Raw genomic sequence first — 15685 nt, forward strand, 5'->3', positions numbered from 1 at the left:
GTTAAACCCAGTGATCAGACTGACAGGATACCAGGCTCCTCTTAAATAAAGACTATGTTAAAAGGATACTGGTAGATTATTATTTTTATTTAATTTTTGATAATTATTGCTATTTTGATTATTCATTCCTGTCTGAAATGTACTTTTTTACATTATTGTTGTTGGAGACAGTGTTCTATTGTTTTTTTTTTTTTTTTTTGGGGGGGGGGGGGGTTGTTTTAGGGGTGGGGGGTGGGGGGGTGATATGTACAATATCTTAATTGTGCAATATTGTATTTTCAACCAAAAAAGAGAGGATACTGAGAGAAGCAATGATGCTTGAATGAAGTTAAAGATGAGTAAATAAATCCGGATTTTCGATTGTTGTCAATTTCTTCTTTTATTCTGTCCGGTCTTTATGTTATTTTGTGACTCACTTCACACACTCTTATTGTTCACAAAACACAAGTGTCGAGAAGACTTAAATATGCGTCTTATTTTAATCCTCAAGGAAGACTTGAGGATTAAGACTTGCATTTCCACAAGAATTGGTGGAATATTATCAGTAGTTCTTCCAAGTATTCAATATAAATCAGTGTGCAATGTTTTATTGCTTTATACATTGCTTATTTTAACATGTTTGTTTAGACATTTTATAATGATGTAAATAAATATCTCCACCGCCGCTAGAGGGCAGAGTCACACAATCCAATACCGGAAACGGAAGTCGTAACTGTTCATCTTCACCGATGAAGAAGTTAAAGGAAAACAATCACACACGCCTGGCTTGTGTTGTGTTTCTTCTTGTTGCACTTTTTTCACTACAGTTTTCTGCTTTATCATAAAGAGGTCATCATGCCAGTCATCTGTGCGGTGTCAGGGTGCAACAATAAGTTCATCAAAGGGTCGGTAATACGATTTTACAGGTAAGTTATCCTGTTTGAGCTCGTCTTCCTTGGTTACGCCGAATGATTAAACGCGAATTTTAATTAAGCCAACACTTTTATTTCACACACATACACGTGTGTGTGTAATTAAAAGACTGTAAAATACTGTAAATTTCATAACAAGGTAAAGCAAAGTGCAAAAACGTCTCCCAGTATGATTTACCAGAGACATGAAGGTAGTCTTCGTAAATAACAATGACTTTTTATAACACTTAACTTAACTCAAATATATTATAATCGTAGTCTGTTCATTGTCACAGGGGTGTTACTTGGAAAGTGTCTTGAGACTGTCTCCCACTCAGAAATGAGACAATCAATCAATCTTCATTTGTGTAGAGTCAATTCATAACAAGTGTTATCTCAAAACACTTTACAAAAAGTAAGGAAAAGACCTTACTTGTTGCTATTTTACAAGAGCTCAGCTGAATCCGTCAATAAAGCACAACACACTGAGTTCTCTGATGCATAGATGATATAAAGTACAGGTATTTCTCCTTTTTAAGTTGGTGTGGCTAAATATATACACTGAACTAAAACGTAGCAGTGTCAACCCACTTGTTTCAAACAAACTGTAATTAATCTGTAGAAATGCTTGCAGACTGGGTTTTTAAACTGTCTCCTTCCTCTCATGTTTTTCAGGTTTCCTCTCAGCAAACCTCAACTGGCCAACAAATGGGTGCACAGCCTGGGGATGAGGAACTTCATCCCAACTGCAAATACCTGCCTCTGCTCCGAACATTTTAGGGCTGACTGTTTCAGAGACTACAACGGCAAACAGTTTCTGAGGGAGGACGCCGTGCCCACCATATTCCACAATGGGAAGGATTCATCGAAGGTGTGTGGTTGCAACATGGAAAAATATTGTTTTCTAATTTTATATTTATGTCGCCACATCTGAACAATGCACTTAATGTGACGTCTTACCTTCACATTAAGTTTAACTGTGAAAATTCAACAGATCGAACTTCGTAAGAGAGTAGTGCCACCAAAGGAGACAAACGCTGCAAGCCCAGTGATGACACAAGCGGAAGGAGACCGAGCGAAGGAGGCCGCTAATTTCCGCAGAGACAAAAGAGGAGGAATGAGGGTACGTTTATTTTTACTGTTGGTACTGGTAAATACATTATTTTTACCTGTATGAATGAAAAAATATGATCAGTCATACTTTCCAAATTATTTCACTTTTCAAAGTTGGAGCATGGTGTAAGTCAGCCCTACAAGAGAAGAGTCACCAGAATGTCTTGGTTATTCACTGTGCTGTCCAGTATGCATTGAATCATTGATGTTTCTGATCAACATCTGTTTCCTGTGGTAGTGACAATTTCCCGTATCATGAATGTACTCAATTATTTTTCCTAGGGTGGACGAGGAAGCCGTGGAGGAAAACAGTTTTCTGACAGGTGAGACAGTGTGTTTTTGTGTTCCTCCATTCTCCCTGTAGTGAGTTTCACCTTGTGGCTTTCATCAGGGTCATCAAGAAACACAGTGCAAGCATTATTTAATAATTGAAATACATTGAACCAATCATATATAGCCCATATGAGATACCTGGATAGAAAAATCTTCCTAGTACCAGCTCAACAGTTGCTAAATACACATTTGTTTTTCAGGGTTAAGACTTGCATATTCCCAAACTCTTAACAGCTTTACAGAATAAAAAATATAATTTATCCCTATGTTGCATTATCTGTAACTGTCACAAGTTTCACAACATAAAAGCGTATAAAGAGAAAAAATAGAAACATTGGAACTGCTCCTCAAACATAATTTGCATTGTCCTTGCCAGCGGTTTGAAGCTGCATGTGAACAAGCCAATTTGTAACGTGACTGTCTTGATGTGTCGCGTGCAGGCAGGCCTTAGGAGCCAAGAGCCGAGTCTACGACAGCAAAGGACGACTGCTGTCCAACAATAAAGACTTGTGTGACTGTCTGGACGTGGACTGCATGGGCTGCTTCTACCCCTGCCCAGAGTGCGGCTCACGAAAGTGCGGGGTAGAGTGTCGCTGCGACAGGAAGTGGCTTTACGAACAGGTGGAGGTGGAGGGCGGTGAGATCATCCGGAACAAGTTTGTTTTTTAAGGGAAACAAAACGTTTTTCTCTCCCCCTTAACTCAAGACTCTGCTTCATGAAGGAATCTTCCTGATGTTAAAATGTTATTTATCAGATTGATGACGTGACAGTCTGTGGTAGAAGACAGTGCAGAGTAATGTTTATCTACAGCTGAATCTTTCATGTTCATTTTTTAAGTCAAGAGAAAAATATCCATGATTGCCCTTGTTTGTAAATAAAGTGTTTTCTTTTTTTTATGTTTATCGGCAGTTGTTTGTTTGTGGGCTGCAAAGTCTCCAAAAAAAGGGCATCACTTGATATTTTGCTTTTTTTTTTAGCTGTTTGAAGTAAAATCCTAAAATCCACTTGGTCACAATTGGTTCAACATCGATATTGGACGATATTCAGACATCGGCACATCGAGAAATATTGCGGCATGAACCTATGTCAGTAGCCAATTTTTATTTGTTGTGCAAAATCAATTAAACACTGGCATGTCGTAAACCTAACTACTGACTCAGTTGAGTTTTACTGGGCAGAAGAAGCAATTTGTTGTCATTCGCAAGCGTGACAGAACAAGAGTGTAACTGGGTTCTTAAACCAAAAGAAGTCATGAAACAAACGTCAGCAGATGGCTAAATTATTATTTCGAACACTGGCATCGGTCCTGCATATATCCAGAAGATGAAGCCCACCAGAGAGCAAAGGATGATCGCGCTTGACTCCTGCAATTTTTTTAATTGGTGCATCTCTGGTCACAATGACTTACTGAGTCTAATAAAAATGTTTATTTTTAATTATTTACAAAAAAAAGAAAACATTTAAAAGGCTTTAGTGGGCTAAATATAGTATGTTTTGAAAACTATGCATTACACACTGTTTTCAATTCTTGAGTCTAAATTTTATCTAGCAACCATTAACAAGCAGCTATCTGTATTTCTACAATGGGGGGGCAGGCGGTTAAAGGGTCAGCACTACATCTGTAGTCCCTGTGTATATCTGTTCAGTATCAGTGCCAGAGGAGAAGTAGTCGATCAGGACCAGCAGCATACCTACCTTCTTAACTTAAAACCATACTACATACCCAATGTAAGTGACAAGAGGTTTGAAGGGAATTCATTTATTATTAAACTAAACTTGAAACAATCATTGTCATGAATAAAAGGTTTGGATGAGTGTTGTGAAGTTCAAACAAAAGGCCAACCAGCTGGTGGAGGAATAGAGGGGAGACACGAGTTATAGTGGAAGTCACTTATATAAGTCGAGTCCTGATGGAGTCAGGTGTCACAGTTGAACGAATGGCCTTCCTGACTCCATCTTCTGTCGCCAAGCCAGGAAGCCAAACAAATGCAGACAGGGCAGGACGTCACAGTCTTGTTGAACTCACCATCAGAGGGATGTTACATCAGTGCCTTTAACAAGTAAAGACATTCATTAAAGTGTCTGTCATCTCAGCAATCCATCTAATAAATTACAACTTAATAAATTTGTGTTTCCATGAGGTCATTTCAGCCCGATTATCTCAGACTGGACGCACACTGGGGGATCATCGTTTTTTTTCTTTCTGCTTTCATCACACAGACCAAAGGCAGCGTGACACAGCAGTTCATCACGCTGAGTGAAGGAAGCGCTGCAGAGAGGCTGAGACAGTAATGTCTCATTTATCCACATCCTGCTGTCCTCTGGCTCAGCTGTAGGTCAGGAGTCATCCGGTCCAGGGTTGCAGTTCTGTAGCTGCAATGTTGTTTGCAGAAGGCTGACCATGACATCATCAAAAACACCTTGTTTTAGCAAATGAAAACTATAGATTGGATTTTGCATTATATGTGTCATTTAAGTTGATATTTTGAGCAGAATCTGGACATTTGGCTCAGAAGCCACCTACAAGCTGTTTTTAAAAAACATTTTTTTACAAATTGGTACAGATTTGAGCAACACAAGTGACATCATTAGGTGGTGGGTAATAGTTAGTTAGACAGTCCGCCCATATAGTCCACACTAAACCATATAAGCAACAACAGGGACAAAAATCCAATTCCAAAAAGTCCAATCTAGGGATCCTCTCTCCTGAGCTCATCAATTCATTTGATTAGTGCGCTCACACGTTGGCTGTTGACTTAGCTTTGCTAAAAAATCACATCCATTACATACAGAAACCTACCTCCAAAAACAAGGAGTCGTGGGTTTCCAAAACAATGCTACAGTGACAACCATATTAGTTCTAATCAGTTAGGGTGGAAGACGGTTCCCCACCAAACTCTCTTTCTTGAGGATAAACTCACCCTCGTTCTTCCTCTTTTGTCTCTGTCAAGACCAGTGGCCTCTCTCGCTCTGTTTTCTTCTGCCTGTGTCTGGTCCCTGCAGACACTCAGGTGTTACACAGGGACAAAAGAAATGTAAAAACTGTGAGAGTTGTGTTTGACTTCATGGTTTTTATTCAATCCTCCAGTCCAGTTGAATAAACTTGATTTAATTAACACACTTTTATAACACTGAAGTTTACTAAAAAGCTTAAAAGGATGAAAAACATGAAACGTGAAAAAATACACTAAAAAAGGTCTAATGTTTAAAGCACACAAATGCCAGTAATCGTACAGAAAAGCAGAAAACATTAACAAAATGTAAGACATTGCAAACCTAATTTAAATATTTTAAGGCCTTATGTTGTAATATATAATCAAGGCTTTTTAAAAAAATCATTCTAAACCATGCTAGTATGCTTGGGGTTAAAAGCACATTGTTTTATTAAGAACTAATGGTTTGTATTTCTCATTAAGAGCAGAGTGCCACAGCTTCGCAAACATGAGTACCACAAAAGCAGCTATTGATTATTAATCAATGAAGAATCCGACAGATGATGCAGAACTGATCTTTGCAATATATCTAAATAAATAAGAAGTGTTGCATGCATTTAGAGCTCAGAGGAGGAATCGTGAGTTTAGGGATCATCAGACTTTTCCTCAGTCACACATCTATTTGATTCATTGCCATGACGACTGATCAACTTATCTGTTTTGCATGAAAGTAAATCTGAATCACTTAAGTGGCCAAAGTTTTTAGTCAAAGAATTTCCACATGTACAGTATTTATTGCCATGAAATTAAGTTGAAATGTAAGATATAAGAGGAGGCCCCCTAAATACTTTGGGGATCCCCTGACATTCCGCTTTAAAGTAAAGAGAGACATTTTTCCCCTTGAGTGTAATTTCTTGTCAACGTCTGGATGGATCAGTGAATTTGTTTCAAACATTCAAACAACCCTCAGGATGAAATGTAATAACTCCAGCAGTCCTGTAACCCTCTATCAGGGCGATCATTTTGAGGTCAAAGCTTGAATCCGTCCATTACATTTGGGTTTTAGTGTCATAGTGAACATTATGCATGCTGGCATTAGCATTTAGCTCAAAGCCTCTCTGTTCATAAGTAGAGCCCCACAGAGCTGGTTTTACATTCTTCGTCTTTTAATAGACGACATCATTTGATTTGCTAACACAAAGCAGTCCAGTTGCTGTGGGGAAGAATAAATTAGTGGTTGTTTCAGAGCAGCACTGCAGCTCAGACTCTTAAACATTTCAGTTTGGAGTGGCCCCTTCACACCCGTACACTTACTGGCTTAAATCACATATTAATTACATTCAAGCTACAGAGCCAAGATCCTTCCAATCACATTAGACTGTTTGCTCCTGTAAACTCTGAGAAACTGCTTATTCATGTTCCCATATAAAGCCCGGTGTGGTCTTTAAAAGCTGTTTACAGCAGGTGGAGGACAGAAATTCACTCTGAAATGTACTGTTTATAACTTTAAGAAAAATACGAACATTGCTTTTAAAAAAAACAACTGAATAAAATATGTTTCATAGCTTGACAAAAGCAATCCACTCCATGGCCTTGTCCCTCCAGCAGAGGCAGCAGAGCATCAAATGGTCTATAAACTTGATAAAATGTCTAAATCAAAATATTGGCTGCGGCAGCCATTACTAGGAGGGAGCAGAAACCTCTGGAGGGCCTCTGGACAAGAACAAACTGCTATTTAAAGACACAGATGACCTGAGAGGAGGGAAATCTGTCTCCTGATATCCTTCCTGCAATGTCCACACAAAACTCCAGATGTTAAACATGAGTCACATGAGGTTCTGCACAGACTAGAAGGCGGAAATAAAAAAAGAAACCTATGAACACAACGGGGACAAGGTCAAAGATCTGTGAGGATGTGGACAGAGCAGATTTGCTTGTTTTGATATTCTGTCAAAAGCAACAAGTCAAATTATTAATCAGTTAAAGAGAAAGTTAAAAGAAATGTGGCTGATCGCACACATCCCGTGGACATGCGTTACACATGTAAGAGCGCCTAAGTCTATGTGTGTTCTGAGCTTTGCTCGGGGTCACATCAGCAGTGCTTGGGATGTCAGCTGGTACTTCTCAAGCTATCAGAGAAATTACTATTCTTGCTTCGGACTTGAAACATTGACTCCACTGATCCCAAAGTCTCTATACACAGAGCAACTACTGCTACTTGTACTTCATACAGGTGGCTGAAACTGATGATGTCATCTTGAAATGTTGTACTGATAATGCTGCTGCATTAAACCAGTCCTAAAACAGACAAGGTAATGAACTGGATGTTCAGATTTAGGTACAAAGTCTACAATGCAACATTTGTATATGTGAAGATGTCATTTTTCTCTGTTTTATTATTGTTTGATAATTGTTTAAACTTTTATACATTGCTTTTCTCCTGATCAAGGTACATTAAGCAATAAAAAGGAGTGGCATTTCCTTACTCTTTGTTTAAGATGAACACATTTGAAATCCACCCCTCAAATCATAAAGTTTATTTGTTTTGTTTTTTGTTTTTGTTTTTTCTCAAAACAGATGTCACACGACTGAAGTCTAATTTCTGATGCCTTGTTTGGTTTCTTACACAAAGTGTCAATTTAGCTTCTGGTAAAAGGACATGAATAAGAGGCTTGTGTTAATTATGAAATTTATATTTCTTTTAATTTATATATTTCTTCTCCACGACTACAAAATAATTCACAACTGTTTTTCTTGGTGTTTGGGATCAGTTAATCCAATTTAACCAAAGCTGTTAGTAATGTGTTCAGGTTGTTATTATTACTGCACACGTTATGCTCTTCTTAATTCTTTTAATGAGCTGATGTTTCTGGAGAAGAAATACAATATTGTTTCTGCCATCTTTGTCTCTCTATTTCTCTGACTCTCAATCCTCTGGACGTCTACCCCAGGCTACTTGGTTTGAAATAAATAAAGCAGCTTCAGTCCAAGTCTACAGCTTATAAAACACAGGTCAGCTTTGCCTGCAGGCTCGTCATCACTCCATCCCGTCTCAACTCTTTCTCCTCCCAGCGTCCAAAAATCAAACTGAAAACTTTAGTCTCCTCTCCCCTTTCCTCTCTGAACTTTGCTGCTCCTGGAAAGTGCAATAAAACTTTCTGTAATCCCTCTATCAACGTTTTTCTTTTGCAAACTCTTTTTCTCTTATTGATCCTTCTGCCCCATTACGTTCTATCAATCATTTCATTGATTGTCTCACTTCTTAGGGCACCACAGCATTGACCTGTGCACCACTAGCTGGCTGATGTATTGATACTCTTTAAATACAGGCTCCCTACAGTTGCACAAATTTCTAATCGTTCTCGATTAGGTTCAGCTCACTTGTCATTATACAGGGCAGGTTTTTACAGGGAACTGCATTTATAGCCTGCTCTGCACTACTCACACAATAGAAGCATTACCTTATATTCTTATATTGAATTAAATATATGAAATAAACCAATTAAGAAGTTATTAATGAGGTGAACACGTCAGGATATTTTGTAAAAGAACAACACAATATGATTCCTTGTAAAACACACAAATGCACGGCCATATATACGGTAGTTTGCGATGTGTCAGCTTAGACTAAATGGCAAAAACATTAACTTATGACAGTAAAACGACTGATTTAGTTTCTTTGTGAGATAGTGTTAATTAGCACTCTGTGGATTTTAAAATTACCTTCGTCGTTTAAAGGTCCAGTGAGGCCCAGTGTGACGAGGACCAACGGCACACTTGTTCTCTCGCAGGGTAAACGTCCTGGAACAAAAAGCTGGTAAGTTTCAGTGTTGGTGGCAATTAACTGGCTGTCATGTTGAAGAGGGAGTTCTCTTTCATTAGCAGAGGCCTCAGGTGTGTTCATGTCTCTGAATAATAAGATGATACTGTAACAATCTGCTTCAGGCTGAAAAGTAGCGTTTTGATTATTGTATTATAGAAATGATGACAGTCTGCAGAAGACTTCGGGAGAGAGAGAGAGAGAGATTATCATTCTGCATATTTTTCTCCAAAGATGTTCATTTATTCTGCTTGCGCAGGGCTTGAGATAAAGTTTTATTCATTTCTTTGGCAGTCCAAGAAAGGAAAAGAAAACGTGTGCATGCATGAATTTTACTGCCCAGGCTTTGTAGAACAGAAAACTTTGTGCACCTAAATTATGACATGCTTTTCCTTGAAGAACACAACATTCAGTAGAACATGTAAAATGCACAGTAAAAATGTAACTTGTACAAGAACAATAGCGTGCTCTTATCAAGTGTGATCACTTCATATAGGAAGTAAATGAATATTAGATGGGTGGAAACTTTATTCTGATTGGTCGATAACAGAATAACACAGTCACTCTAGACAGAGTACTGAAAGAATCAATTAAACAAAATTATTTGCAATTCAATCATAATCAATTACCCGTGAGACTCCTTTGTGACGTCACGAAGGGAAGTAGTCATTCCTCGTGTTGTGCATTGTCATGTCTCCCTGAAATCGTATCTGCAACAGCCAAACATTGTAGGCCACTGTGCAAGAGTTTAGACGAGAGGGAGATTTGCTGAGCTCTTTTCTAGATTTAGTGCCGCCCATTGAAGAGAGCCAGCGATAAGCAGAGGAGGATGCGCTGCAATCTCCATGTTTTCATTTCCACCTGTCAAAAAAAGGTGAGTCCTACAGTTGTTCTTTTTTTTTCTAGACCTTGTGAGAGCTTGACATGACCAAACAAGACTGAACTGACCGTGGCAAAACAGGGCCCTGAACCTTTGTCATCATGGCCTAGGAACAATCAGTGGCATTTTTGTAGGTATATGAAGGGAAAACATGTTGCAGAACATTGATTTAAAACAAAGACTACACACAAACACTCATGTAATGCATGTTTATTTTAATATCAACTCGACACTATTGTTACAAGTAAATAAATTATGGATATTATTTAAAAGGGCAGACAGCTGGGTCTCCAGTGAAGAGCCCACAGTGTGTGGTTTCTGTGTCGCACGCTCTGCACTCGCAGTGTGTGGCCACAGGGTAGGTGGCGCTCATTGGACATCCTGGAATCTGTTTCACCTTGTAAGTCCAATTCCCGATACAGACATGATGAGTGTCCTCTTCAGCAAAGCTGATGAAGGTCGAGTCCTGTCATTCACAACAAGCATGATTAAACACATACACATAATTTTCATTCAGAAAAAGGGCCGCCTATCCTCTTCATCAGACAGTTTTAAAGCTGTTACAACTGGCATACTGGCATTTAAAGAGACGCGCACCAAAGTGGAGCATTCTGAGAGCGCTGCTAATTTATACAGGATCACAAACCTCTTCTGGTGTTTCATTCTTGGTATATTAAGACCAAAGGACAGCACAGATGTTTCATTTAGACCAGAGGAGACTGTTTGAAAAGGTGGAAAAGGGGGATAACATGTCCGCTTCAAAGTACAATTTCCTGATTATACTTGCATACACTTAAGTTTCGTTGTTAGGACATTTCTCTTTTATTAGAGGACTTTAAAGTGCAACTCTTACTGAAAGACTTTGATTCCAGTCAAACAAGCAGGATAAATGCTGGGTCTGCTAAGGAGTGTTTTTTTTTCTTCTTCTTCTTCAGAGTTTAAATGAGCCGTTACCTTGTTGTAGCAATGTCCTGCACATTCAGTGGTGAAGACAGGCTCGTTACGGCCGCAGAGCTCCACTTGGATGACTTTATTGGTTAGATGACAGCCGGATTTGCAGACCTCCCTTGCCCCTGCTACCGCCAGAATTGCTGCCATGACAACCAGCTTCATCGTCTGAATGGTGCAGCACATACGCCTGCCACAAGAGGGGATCAGGTGTCAACTCAGATACTTTAAAGAAACACCAAGAGATCCAACAAGTTCCATTAAGATAATCACCACTTTGCTCTTTGTCTTGTGACTTTGGTGGTTGAATGATTTACAGAAAACCTCATTATCAGTTTTGAATTTGCCTCCCCCTTAAAAAAAGGATTCCTAAACAACTCAAATGCACCTCTATATTATTTTAATCTATTTACGTTTCCTGACAGAAATGGCATTCAATACGTTTCTTGTTTTTGAGTGTTATATTTGGTTTGGTTAGATTCATTTTTTAAAAGGAAAAATTTCATTTGTTTTTTGTACTTTCTTCTCTTTAAAAGCAGCTACATTAGTAAAATGCACTTTCATTACAGCAGCAGAATAACATTCATCAGGAATAAAGAGGGCTTAGGAGACTGGCAATGGTTATTACAATCTGCAGATATTGAAAACTATCTTTCATCCTCACAGAGAACCTAACCAAACATGCAACCATAATTTTTCGGCCAATAGTCTGGTCATTAGTATGGAACAGACCATGATATGCCATGCTGCCATGACTCACACTAATGAAGTAATTTAACCCTGTTTGCTTGTTTGCCTTTTCAACTCTTGGGAGCATAAATAGGAATACTTGACATCTCAAGAAAACAGATTTCTCGTTATCACATGAAAAATTGGGTAAATAAAAAGGGCTTCCGCACATAAATCTTACTGAAAATAAATTTAAGTTTCAAGCAAATACAAAGCTCTAAATTACCAAACAAAACTAAGGCATTATGAAAAAAGAAATGGAGTTGCAACTTTTGACTACTTTGAAAAAAAGTACCCTTGCTAAGATCTGGATAGGTGTATACAATCTCAATATAATACAGGAAACATCAACATCAACGATGCACTCAGAGCCAATTGCAAGTTATCATAAACAGAAATGTACCTGTAGAGCTCTGTTGTTGTTGTTGCTTTAATCGCAGTTGCACGTCTTCACTTCTTCTGTTTCTTCTGTTATTCTCTCAATATCTGGACCAGCTTCAGACCTGAGGCCGTCATCTCCGTCACTTAAATAATGCTGTCCTTAAATCCTTTTAATCTATTGGACCTTGGGGTTGGTGGAGTTTTCCACTGTTTCCACCTACTTGTATCATTTTGATCTCTTTCCCTCCGCAGTTTGTGGGATGCCCTGTGGCACAAGGCCTCTCTTTCTTCAGAGGAGGAGCCATTCAGTATCTGCTGATATTTTGTTTAGATTAGATGGCTAAAAGGCTCAGACAGACCCCTAAAATAGAAATAAATGTCGGCCCCCAGATGGAAAGCACTGACACCAACATCACTGATAAATATCTGATGTTACAACACTGAGAGAGTGAGAAGAGACTAAATGTAAACGTAGCACTCATGGAGAAGTTATCACATTAATACTACAAAAGTGTAGTCAATAACGGTTCAGCCCTATAATTGATCCTTTCATTTATTCAGTTTACTGCTCTGAGTTTTACTATAGTCTGGCTAATTAAAGGCCCTTAATAATTGTTCTTAAAAACAGGACTATGAAATGTATTTGGCTTTTGCCTCACACAGCTGAGGCCGCCTGCACGCCTGCGACTGTCTGTTTTTGATTAATTCTGTAGACTGCAGCATTCAGTACAAAGTTAGCACTGCACCATGAGCCGCACAATCTGCAGTGACAGTACAATAGAAGAAGTTGGGCAGCAGCCACAGTTCATTCACCTGCTCTTCTGTCTCCCCTTGCAGCCACTGGGGACTCCGGGCTCCTCAGCATCCTGCCTCACCTGCCTAACAAGGCTGCAACGACTTTTATAGAGTGTTACCTTCGTCCTCTAAGGCAATGTTTCCTTGAGGGAAACGTCAGCAGAAATACATCATTGTTAGCATGAATTTTGTCCTTAATTAACACCAGCCAGAGTTGATTAATCTTGTGTTCAGATTAATACACATCATTAGTTATATTTTGAGTGGTCTGAATAACGGCTTGTATTCTTTTCTTGAAATCAGCACATCTAGCCTGAAACTTGATTTATTATGTACGGAGAGGAAGCCATTACAGACACATAAGCACAAAGCTGATTTGCTGATTAAATTAACAGTTTTTTACAGCCAACAAAGGGCAGATACTATTTTAAGACACAATCATTGGTCCTAAATATAGCCTTTGTTTTCTTGATGAATGTGTACTATGTGGAATTTTCCAGCACCATAATAACTACAGTACTGTACGTGTGCTTTGGTCCACTGGCTGTATCATGGATGGCTAAAATCAACAATGTGTCATTAATTCAGCAGCTATGTTTACAAGACCCAGACCGATAAATGATCGACAGCCATGAGTGGATCATATCGGCCAATATCAAGTGACTATTGGTGTCTGCTAACTTTAACACAGATATGCACCGATATTACTAAATGTATTCACCAGTCAGAAAGCAGTGTCCTAGTATAACACTATCCACATTGGTTAGACCTGAATGTTTACATGTGCAATATTTCTTCAACCCAATTAAAATCATTCTGACTGAGGATTCAAACCTTTACATTGAGGCTAAAGGCATCATATACCGTATATGCATGAAGCATTTTATTAGAAAAAAACATGTGCTATATTATGCAGAGCTATAGCGACAGTTTAATCTGCCAGAAATAACAGAAGAAGCAACACATCTATGCAATGTAATCAGATGGGTTCTTTGTGTAAATGAGAAAGTAGAAAAGAACAAACTGGCAACCGGAAAAAAAAATATGATGTAGCTTCATTTCATACTTGACTTTGCGATTGGTTTCTTACTGCTTGCGTGAAATAAACATCATCACCCCTACCTATTAGATTGTTGGGTATATGTTCATGAATATCACCTCAAATCAGATCACCCTGGACATTTTACGAGAAGACAGACAGGAAAAGTCCAGTTCAAGTCAAGGTGAGGAATAAAGCCAATTTCTGGGTCTCCCACATGCATCCTCCATCCAATGCTAAATCTCCAGAGATGCAAAGCATTTGGAAAAAGGTACAACTATGCTTCCTAGTTCAACCAGCTGATATAAATCACAAAGACAAAAAGAAATGTTCCTTTCAGGTCAAAGTTATTCTTCTCTTAAAGCAGAACAGATGTATTTTTTCATTAAGAAAAGTTTTGCTATTGACTTTGGACGTGGTGTTGTGGGGAGGGTTTTTCTTGTGATAGCTAGTGATACTAAATGTTGTTGCTGCAGCTGTTTAGAGTAGCTCGAGACATAAGGCACATAATTTTTGTTGGATTTTTTACCTGGCAAAACTTGTCGAAATGATTGAACAGAAAGTTCCAAAGGCAGCCTAGAAAGTGTTAATGGATATCATTTTTATGTATAGAGAAATAAATAAACTACATTTCTTTTCATAAACCTTAAACAAAATAAATACTGAAGCATCATTCATCAGATGTCTGCTTGAGCATCTTCTGACTGCTTCCCACAACTATCGGAGGAGGAAGCGTCTGGGAATCACTTTGGAGATGATGGACGAGGGGAGGGTTTAATGCTCAGGATGATTTTCTGCTTCATAACTCTAAACTCTTCTCTAAAATAAGCTTATTTGGGTGTAACAGCTCAAACAAGCTTTAAATGAAGCCAGCTCCCAGCCATACATCTTGCTGACGTTTGTCACGGGTCATTGATTTTGAGCTCTGGAGCAAGGTCCTCTTAGTTTTTATAAACATACCATAAACACTGGCATAACACGACTGACAAAACCACAAAGCCACTCCGTCACATCTTTTTCCTTTCTCTGTAGAGCTCCGCCTCCTCTCCTGTGCCAGTATGTGATCACATTCAGCGACAGAAACAGACAGTTTCTTGATAAATCATTGTGTCACTTGATATAAAACCAAAGCACTCAAGGCCAAGGTAAGCTCCTCAAATGTCGAATGTACCTTACGAATTACACATGAGTAACTGGATCTGTACTACTACGTATGTATGTGATGTGTGGTTTGGGACTTTGAACGTTCCCTGTATTCTAGTACTCTTACATTGTCGAAATAATTGGTTAATTTAATTCCCAAGCTCATGTGAATCATGTTGGATGAACTGAAAAAGACGTAGAAAGTTTTGGTCAGTCCATTTTAAGTTGACAAATGTCAGAGATTTTTAATGTGAGGAACATTTTACCAACTTACTCTCTAAAGTCCTCTTTATCATTTTATGTTGACATATTTTAACTGTAAATATATACAAACTTAATACAGTATCTGCTTGGCTTGAAGCCTTTTGTTTGAAAATAAACACTGAGAAGACCAAGTCAATCTGTGTCTCCATTCAAAAGTAACCTGTAGCAGAAGAGCTAAATGTCAGAATTAAAGGTGAACTCATTGAACAAGTAACAGAGATGAAGTATCTCAAGATCATTAAGGAAACTGGCCACCATTTTTTAACAATAAAACACTTTGATACAATGGACAACTGTTTCCAGTTCATGTATATATGATGTCTATATTGTAGCTCTAACAAATAAACCATGAATAAATAATACAATTTCAACAACAACCAAAAGAGATAATGAGTCCAATATGTCCACCTGCACAA

The 15685-nt window shown here is 38.5% G+C and overlaps 1 protein-coding gene and 1 long non-coding RNA gene across 2 annotated transcripts; one reads left to right on the plus strand and one right to left on the minus strand.

Annotated features, from left to right (window-relative positions):
- The first annotated feature begins 695 nt into the window (after positions 1-695).
- On the plus strand, positions 696-3233 carry arl14ep (ADP-ribosylation factor-like 14 effector protein). The gene is made up of 5 exons (XM_079340069.1): positions 696-905; positions 1566-1761; positions 1885-2013; positions 2286-2326; positions 2777-3233. The coding sequence occupies exons 1-5, from the start codon at positions 835-837 to the stop codon at positions 3003-3005; spliced, it is 666 nt and encodes a 221-aa protein (XP_079196195.1). The 5' UTR covers positions 696-834; the 3' UTR covers positions 3006-3233.
- A 6937-nt stretch (positions 3234-10170) lies between these two features.
- Positions 10171-12161, minus strand: LOC306821561. Its single transcript, XR_013778811.1, has 3 exons — positions 12051-12161; positions 10925-11108; positions 10171-10436 (listed from the first exon to the last, which is right to left on the minus strand). It is a non-coding gene; the product is annotated as an uncharacterized lncRNA (long non-coding RNA).
- Positions 12162-15685: the final 3524 nt, after the last annotated feature.

Source organism: Symphodus melops (assembly GCF_947650265.1).
Source record: "Symphodus melops genome assembly, chromosome: 3".
In the NCBI taxonomy this organism is placed as follows: Eukaryota; Metazoa; Chordata; class Actinopteri; order Labriformes; family Labridae; genus Symphodus; species Symphodus melops.